General features: G+C 43.0%; 1 protein-coding gene across 1 annotated transcript in view; it reads left to right on the top strand.

Annotated features, from left to right (window-relative positions):
* Positions 1-592: 592 nt before the first annotated feature.
* The window catches only part of PPRC1 (PPARG related coactivator 1), a 119,717-nt gene continuing 111,129 nt past the window's right edge, over positions 593-9,180 (top strand). The window contains exon 1 of the mRNA XM_085606421.1: positions 593-756. Within this exon, the coding sequence (XP_085462547.1) occupies positions 676-756 (81 nt within the window). The 5' untranslated portion in view covers positions 593-675. The remainder of the gene's footprint in view (positions 757-9,180) is intronic.

The raw sequence follows: 9,180 nt of genomic DNA, 5'->3' as shown, positions 1-9,180 counted from the left end.
AGACTTTGGGATTTATTCTTCGCAGCATACAAAGAGGAAGATGGCTGCCAGTTCTGGGGGTTTATACATGTTCAATGTTCTAAGAATTTTGGAAGTGTTCTAATTCTTGTGTTTTTTTGTTGCTTCTGACTGGGAGCAATAAAAGGGATATGCATAATATTAGCCTCCGTGCCTTTATTAAAATCATGATTTTCTACTCATTTCTAAATGTGGAAAATCTGTATTATAACGCACTCCTACAGTAATTTCATGAGAGCCCAACCTACTCTCCTCCACCACTTAAAAAAGGACATATAGAAGCCGCTAATCTCAAAAATATGCTACGCTAAACACTGAAAGCTGTCCACCTGACTTCCTTGTTTATAATAACTCTATGCTTGATTAAACTTTTGTTTCGGAAACAGACAGTCAAACTTCTGTTTCGGAAACAGTCATTGCTGAGTGAAAGTTCATTTACGGGAAATGCCACCTGCAATAGGGCATCAACTACCAGATTTGTAAAGTGCGTTTTGCGCAAATATTACGCCACTACAATGATGGCGGCTCGGCGTTTGCCGGTTACGCCCTACGTGCAAGTTTGCGTCGATAGGCTCCGCCCCTCCCCTTGCAGCTGCCCCACGTGTCTTCCTCCGCACGCTGCTGCCGGTCGAACCCGCAGAAAATCAAGGGTCCAAGATGGCGGCTCGGTGGGGAGCCCGGGCGAGGAAGCGAAGTATCAGCAACATGGATCTCTTTACCGCTGGAAGTCCAAGCCAGGTAGGCCGGAACGTGCGCTCGGGCGAGTCCTTGAATGCCAGGCATGGCGGCTGTCGGCCCGCCGTTTTGTTCATGCCTGCGCCGGGAAGCCGGTGACACGTGGATGGGCGCCGCGCCCGCTTGCTGCACCACTTGGTTGAAAGGGGCCTGTGCTACCTGCACGTCGCCTGCATCTACGGTAGAAGTTGCCCTCATCAGTGGCCTCCCAGCACAGTCTTCCCTTAAACAACACTCCGTGCCGGCAGACCAGGAAGTCTGAGGCCGGCCATGGAGATGACACGTGGAGTTTGCCGCACATGCAGGAGCTGGGCCGGGAGAAGGAAGGGTCGTGTTCCTGTGGCCTTCGGGCCCAGAACCAGCCTAAATGACACATGCAGAGTTCTGGCCATGCTGGACAGGGGCTGCAGCTACTGCACTGTCAAGCTGCTCTTAGAGTTGTGAAGGAGTTGACATGCTAATAGTTAAATGTATAATACGAAACCGCTCTTGTTATGCCTATGGGTGATCAAGTTAAAGCCTTATCAATATAATTGGCCCACTCGTATGCATGTAAACTCCTCTAAAGATGTGGAGGCTCCCTTTAAAACGACGATGGACTATCTTCTAAGTATGGTGGAAGGTTTCAATGCTAATGGGCACTGTTCTTTCTGAGTGACATAACGATGGACAGTCAGGTTTGAATATCTGAAGGAAAACCAAGTGTCCAATAATTGTAAATGGAACGTTCTGTACTGAAATCATGTACTTCTATGATAGATTGTTTTTGATTCTTGCGCTATTGCAAGGTTTCCTCACAGGAAGGGAATGAATTGACCGCTTTTAAATTGTTTTGGGGTATTTTGGAGAAGCGTGGTTGTTTGTCTGAGGCAGTAACGAGACACCAGGATTTCCTTGTAAGCAGCTGTCATGGGGAGTTTGACCCCTTTGGAGTAGATAAATTGCCTCTTACCACTCAAGAGACTTTGCACCTGGTGTGCCGTACAGACGTTATGCCACAGTGTCGACCTAGCTGCATTACATGGCAAACAGTTACACGAAGTATTAAACTGTCGTCACTCCAATAACACTGTTTTAAGGGTGGATAAGTCAGACGACCCTGTATTTGTCACGAATAACCTGTATTATTGTTAGTCAGTACAAACCACACAAACTGCTTTTGTTGCCAGATATTGCCGTGACTCTAAAGTTAGGGTAGCAGACAACCGTTATATAGTCATTTGGGGCTTCACCAGGTAGCAAGGTGTTAAAGTGAACTATTGTGTTTTAACATGGTCTTTTACCAGTACGCAAGCATTGTGGGTAGCTGTTGATTTCATTCTGCTGTTGTGATGTTTTTGTTGGAAGACAGTGTTTTTCATCATTCTCTTGGGCATGAAAACCATTTGTTAACTGGTCACGTATGTATCAGTTCGGAGGCGATTTAACATTGGAATAGTTTTTGTAAATATTATAGCTTTGTTACTTTTTTTCAAAGTGACATGCGGCCAAGGTTTGTTACCTGGAATTAAGAATTATCAGTTCTACATGTCAGGTTGTGGGTTGATAATACTTACGCTGCACCAAACCCTAATTAGCTACCTTGATGATAAAAAAAGAAAAAATGTGACTTTAGTGCTTTTGATAAACATCGAGATTGTTGTGATTGAGCTGCTGTTTTCCTTAGCCACCTTTCGCAGTTGAATGTATTTGTAATTTTGCTGGAATGGAAATATTATGCCGGATTTTTTTCTGTACTAATCGATTATCCACCGATTTCACCCCCCCCCCCCCCTCCACCCACACACACACACACACACACACACACACACACACACACACACACACACACACACACACTTAAACCTAGTGAGATTACCTTTCTTGTCTTGGAATACTCAGTCCTATATGATTTGTCATTTGGGTCCTTCCCATGAAAATTAGCCCTATCGATGTCAACACAGAAGGCTCCTAGATGTTTTATAGAAAAGTAAAATTAATACTGACGTATTTAACCATATACTAAATGTTCCTAAATACACAAAGGACAACAACCACATGACTTGACATTGTGTTTGTTGGTTAAGCTCACCTGTGTGTTGTCTGGTTATTATTAACGACAAAAGATCAAACCAGTTTTAAAGACTGCTTGTGGACGTTTCGATTGGCAGATTACCGTTGCACATGTTTGGGTGGTGTAGACAGCATTTGATTAGTTCATTAGGCTTTTCGGTTGGTACTTGGGCTTCCTTATTACTAGTCGCTTTTTCTAGTAATTAAGTCACTTGGGGGATTTTGTTGCACTGGAACTGGAGTGACGTGGAAATAAATATTCTTGCTTTTGTTTTAAATTGGGATATTGTTTGCCATTTATAGCGAAATGGAAGGGTAAGGAAGCGACCTATGTTTTTTAATCTGCTCCACGTTAGGAATTTTTCACAGACGGGGCTGCAGTATATCATAAGCCTGCAAAACTGCAAGCCGGGTTGTGAACCTAGGGTACTGCAGGGTAAGTGGAATGTGATTGGTTGGTTTGTAAAACCTCAGCTGCCCGCAAGGGGCCATAAGAGTAGTTTTCTGAATCAATCCCGAATACGTTTCTCTTATGACTAGCTTGCTTCCCTTTCACATTACGATGCGGAAATGCGCAGTGATTTTGTCCTGTTGCTCTATTCCTGGTTACTTTTTTTTAAACAAAGTTACCATTTATTGATAAATGCATTCAATCAGTTCGATACACGCGTTGTTCACACGTGAAGCTTGAACGGGAAGTCTGAAACCCGGATTTGTCAGTGACATTACAAAAGCAGAACATGCAGAAGTGAAACCCAGGGCGGTTTAGAGCTCTGGAATGCCACATTTCAAAGTTCCTTTGTCTGTGGTAGAGCTTATTGTACTTGTTAAACGTTGGGTGTTTGCGGTCCTGTTGTACGTTGTATGCAGTCGAAAAGCAGTTTGCTCTTCCCCACCCTGCATGTGCTACGTATTCTGAGAACGATGTCAGCCGTGACAAGTTTTTTTTTAAGCTTAAAGCACACACTCGTTCATTTTTCAGTGGTCTAAAATACTGTTGGTACTTGATTTTTTTTTTTTTTAGAACTGTTTTTTTTTTTTTTTTTTTGTTAGGGTATGAATTTGACTGAATAATTTTGCTATCTTTTTCTATTCCGTTCATTAAATTGCCTTGTTTAAAGCTGCACACTTTAAACATAATGTCTTAATAACCTATGTTGCATGCTAACCATCCAATGACTGCTCAGTTACTTATTCACTGAATGTGGAAACCTTGGAATGTTGAACTCCATAAGCAGTGTGTTTGGCTGAAGCATAACCTTTGTTCCATGTTTAAAACTCACTTTGATTCATGCAGTTAGGCTACTTTGAACAGATCCTGCCCATAGTTCCTACGTGCAAGTCGCTCCAAATGCACCTGAGATTCTGGTGGCACGTGCCAAGTACACTGGGTAGTGAGCCTGACTGTATGCTGGATTGAGATGCCTGGAAATATAACTGTAAAACTAGAGTTCACTTAGTCATCAAGATAGTGTTGCACGCTGGTTGGTTGTTTGAACATTTAGAAAGTCACGTTTCAAGCAAGCGTTTTTTTTTTTTTTTGCTGTGTTGATGGATAAATGCTTTGTTTATATTTGACTACACAATTGGTTGTGATTCTAGCTCTGGTTACTGCTTACTCTTCCAGCGTATATCATTTTTTTATTAATTGTTTTATAGATCAATCTTAAATCCTGTGATATTATTGATTAGATTCTTGAAAGATGGCAGCCATTATTTTCAATAAAGCTTGGGCAACAGTTATATTATCAAACCATTTTAGAGGTTTCAGAAACTTGATCCTTCAACTTAATTAGAATTTCCCATGGGCTATGGAGGTGTGGCCCTTCCACCTTCTATATCATGATTTTCACGTGCCGCACTACTACCTCATCTAGGTTGAGTATTTCTGATCCTGTCAAAAAGGCTTCAGTGTCATAGCAGAGCAGTATGTGGTTGTCCATGTCATTGTCTCTTGTTTTGCTTCCTGTTCAAATAAATAGATTTAACCTGAGACGTGCATTTGTTTTTTAGGAAAGTAAGCAATCTAGTTTGTCTGGAAAGGCTATGTCATGGAATTTTAAGGGCCTTCTGAAAAAGTTGGAATACAACTGTGGGTTCTGGACAGATCACTTGGCAACCTACTGTGGTAGAAAACTCATCTCTACTGTGTTAGCAAAACCTTTTTGAAACATGTGAGTTATCTCCATGTGTTGGTGAGTCTGTGTTAACTGGCTCTTTCACTGTGGCATTGTGGTGTATAACCCCACTCTTGGTTTGTTTCTGCAGTGTCCGAGCTTTCCACAGTTAAGACCACAATGTTGTAGTTAGTTTTGAATAGCCATGTAAATAAACATGTTTAACATTAAATGGTAACTTGCTTTATGCAATAGCTGCTTGACTATTGAACAGTGTGCAAACTTATGTTTTAACTATAGTGAAATTGATATACAGGCTTTTATAATTGCTGCTCGATAGGGTATGAGAGACCAGGCCAGCCAGCGTGTGCGCATGATTTAAGGAAACCAGCTAAATGAACGCATTTGCATTAGCAACTTACCCCATCATCTCTGTGGATCTCAAGCACAGGTCAAGCTCAATAGCCACATATTGTCTTGAGGCAAAGAAGTTGCTTGTGTGTACGTCAGCTGTTGCTTGGAAACTGGATTAAATATGCTAGAACTGACTCCAGCTGGTCAGTTGGTGTATGGACTTTTATAGCTTGAATTTAGCTACAAAGCAACAGAAGGCTTGAAGCTTCAGGAATGTATACTATTTATTGGAAGGATCGCTTGCTACACTGACCTGAGGAGATCCACAGGACTTGGAAGCAAACAATAAGTGTCCTGTTTGGTACTGGCAGCAGGAAACACGAACAGTTACAGATGCAATATTTTTACTTTTCAGCGTACTGCTGTAAGAATGACCACCCTTGTTACGCCATGGATGGCGAGCTTTATGTCCAGGATTGTCCTCATGTGAAATTGACACCCAACCCTCTATTCCGGTACTGGGTGCTAATGAGGCCTGAAAGTTCAGAGGGCAAACACCTGCTATGGTGGGTCACTGCCAGGCTGGAGGCATACTACACCTGAAATACTCTACACAAAATTCTGTTGTCCCACTCAACTGAACACATTCATTTTCTTGTCTCCATTGCTTAAGTAATACGCCACAACTTCTTGTATTGCTTTCTTCTGACGGGTCCTACAGGCACACATTGATTAACAGTTTGACGTCAGTTAGAAATGGGGACTCTAGTGGTTAGTTTGCACCCAGTCCAAGTAGGGACCCACAATCCTAGTCACGCCAAGTAAGATACGCCCTCAGAATAACCTGTGCTCACCTCCTTGGCACAGAGCAGGCAAGCTTATTCCCTAGAGGCAATGTGCAAAACATTTGTGTGTGTGTATATAAATATATATTGAAGACGCCACAAAAGGACTCCACACCAGTTTAGAAAAATAGCCAATATTTATCTGATTAAAACAAGACCAAAATAAAAAAAATAACTCCAGATATGACTTTTCAAGGCAGTGATGCATCGCTGTAGGCAGTGATGCGTCTGTTCCTTAAGAGGTTGCCAAGTCGCTGATCTTGCGGGGCGCAGGGGAGGTGATGTGGTGTTTGCAGGCACTGTACCTCTTCCTTACTGTAGTGTCGATGTTGAAATTGGTGCCCAGAGACAAGCTATCTGTGATGCATTGAAAGCAAAGTTGCGCTGCATCGATTCCAGTGTTTGAAGCTGAGTCGGAGCGGTGCATCACAGATTTCTGTGATGGATTGTTTGAGACTTGGGCAGCTGCTGTTCTTCGGAGGCACTGCAGCAAAGTCAGGTCCTTCTTTGAAAGCTGTGGCAGTTGTGCCGAACGGGAACCACGCTTCAGTGCTGAACGCAGCAATGTGTAGAGTTTTGTGACTATGCACTGATTCCGAATGGCGATGCGTTGATTTCTCTTCTTGTTGCACCAGAACTCACTTCCACAGGCCCTGGAACTGGATTTGGCACCACTTGGCAAGACTGGGCTCTCAGCAGAGGAGCCCAGGTGCTGGTAGGTGAAGTCTTTGATGCCCTGAGGCTTACCAGGAGGCAATCTCAACTCAAGCCCTTGAAGAACCTCAGGAAACAGGATCTAAAAAGCAAAGTCCAATCCTTTTACTCAGGACGGAAGTAGCAAGCAGCATGCCAGCAAAGCAAACTGCAAAGTGACAGTCCTCCCTTAAACAGCACAGCTTCTCTTCCTGGCAGAATGTCCTCAATCCAGAAGTGATCGGAGTACATGGTATCAGAGGTCCAGTAATTATTCCCATTTCAGCCTTTGAAGTAGGCAAACTTCAAAGAAAGGTCTTTGTAGTGCACAAGACCCTGTCCTTTCCTGGCTCCAGACACACAACCGGGGAAGGGAGAAGGGAGGCAAAGACTGCTTTTTTAAGGGACCGGCACAGCCCTATTCAGGTGAGTCGACCCCCACCACCACCACCATTCTATCTCGGGAAGGCCCAACAGCCAGGCGATGGGCCATGAGGCTATGAAGGGCACACCTGAGCTCCCTTTGAGTGACTGTCTAGGGTGAATGCACAAACAGCCGAACTGACATCCTGACTCGGACGTGTATTCAGAGATGGGCAAAGGCACAGAATAGTTAAAGTAAGAAAATGGCAACTTTCTAAAAGTGACATTTTCAGACTTGCAATTTAAAAACCAACTTCACTGAACAATGTTTTTAAATTGAATCCACAGACGCCAAACTCCAATTCTGTATCGGCTCCCAATTGTAAGGTACACCTGGAATATGTAACCAGGCAGCTCCATGCTAACGTATGGGAGAGAAAGGTCTTACTGCAGTGAAAAACAAAATTAGCCATATTTCACAACCAGGGCGTGTGAAACACAACAGTACATGTCCACTTTTTAAATGCACTGCACCCTGCCCAGGGGACTACCTTAGGGGGTCCTTGCATGTAATGAAGCTTTTGCCCTGGCAAGAGGGTGCACTTGCCATGTTGAAATGGCAGTTTAAACTGCACGCACACTGCACTGGCATGCTGAGACATGTTTTGCAGGGCTACTCATGTGGGTGGCACAATCGGTGTTGCAGGCCCACTAGACTAGTAGCATTTGATTTACAGGCCCTGGGCGCGCACAGTGCACTTCACTAGGGACTATTAGAAAATCAAAGAAGGAAGAAGGCAAAATGTTTGGGATAACCCTGCTGAAAAGGCCATGCCCAACAGCTTCGAGCACGGGGGTCCCCATTTAGCACTATCCATATGCTGATTGGTTGTGTTACCAAAGACCTCACAGTGAAAGTATGAATAGTGGCACCTTTGACCCCAAGTGCAGTTTATGGGTGGCACGAGACATGGAAGCCCATATTCATTTAAACTAATCCTTTCTTTGCAAGTCTAGGACCCACATCCTGCCACATCTGACTAGTGCAGCAGTTGTCAAAGGTGGAATACCACTAATGCTTTGCAGCAACAAATGATGCACCCAAATTCTGGTAGAGGACAACATCCCATATACCTGTGGTTTGGATTATTTACATAGTAATGGCAGGGTGAGCTCTAGGTTTTACCTAGGCCCGATTTACTTATCAAAATATATGCATTGGATGACACTAAAGTACCTTCAAGTCCAAATCTTTAATTGAAGAAAAAAAATCCTTCTTGGGAGTTACCAGGTCCACTATTAAAATCTTTTCAGTTTTCTAAATGGAAAGCAGTACTTTCCTTGCATAAAGTGGCAGTTCTATTGTTGATCCATTTTAGTCTGCGTTCGCTAGTGACACAGCTATGAATATACAATGCATCTTAACCCTAGTTTATTCTGTCTGCTCTTGTTGAGCCTCCTTCCAAGGAAAAAACGGAATATTTTCCTCTTAATATCTTGAAGTGCTCCAAACCTGGAAGAAAATCTGCCACTGTAGGAAACTTATTTGATGCTGATACTTCTGAGCAGGTGACAAGCATATTTTGAAGGCTTAACATGGCAAGTGCTCAAGTTAGATATATTTTTTTTTTTTTTGGACATCATGTCCAGTAAAACAGAATTGGCTTAGTCAAAATTCAAATTCAATTCAAATAATCTTTATCCGGATAAGCGGTATCCATAAAAGCACAGGTCAGAAAAATTGGCTTATTCTTTGTGGTGATCACGAGTTACATTGCTGTTTGGACCTCAGCAACTGCAACAAGTGCTTATAGGTGGATGTTTTTCTGTAGGCCAAAATTAACAAAATTTTAACTTTCTTCATAGAGATGTTAGCAGCAAAGGTGGACATATAAACTTCTTGTCAGCAATTTAGGATTTGCCCGGAATCCAAGAGTACTACAGCAATCACTGTCATGGTGGGAGTTTCAATTTTGCAGGTTGGCGTTTCTCTTCAGCTATCT

Source organism: Triturus cristatus, chromosome 1_2 (genome assembly GCF_964204655.1).
Source record: "Triturus cristatus chromosome 1_2, aTriCri1.1, whole genome shotgun sequence".
NCBI classification, from domain to species: domain Eukaryota; kingdom Metazoa; phylum Chordata; class Amphibia; order Caudata; family Salamandridae; genus Triturus; species Triturus cristatus.
The sequence above is the reverse complement of the archived record's forward strand: the minus strand, read 5'-3'. Positions and strand labels throughout refer to the sequence as shown.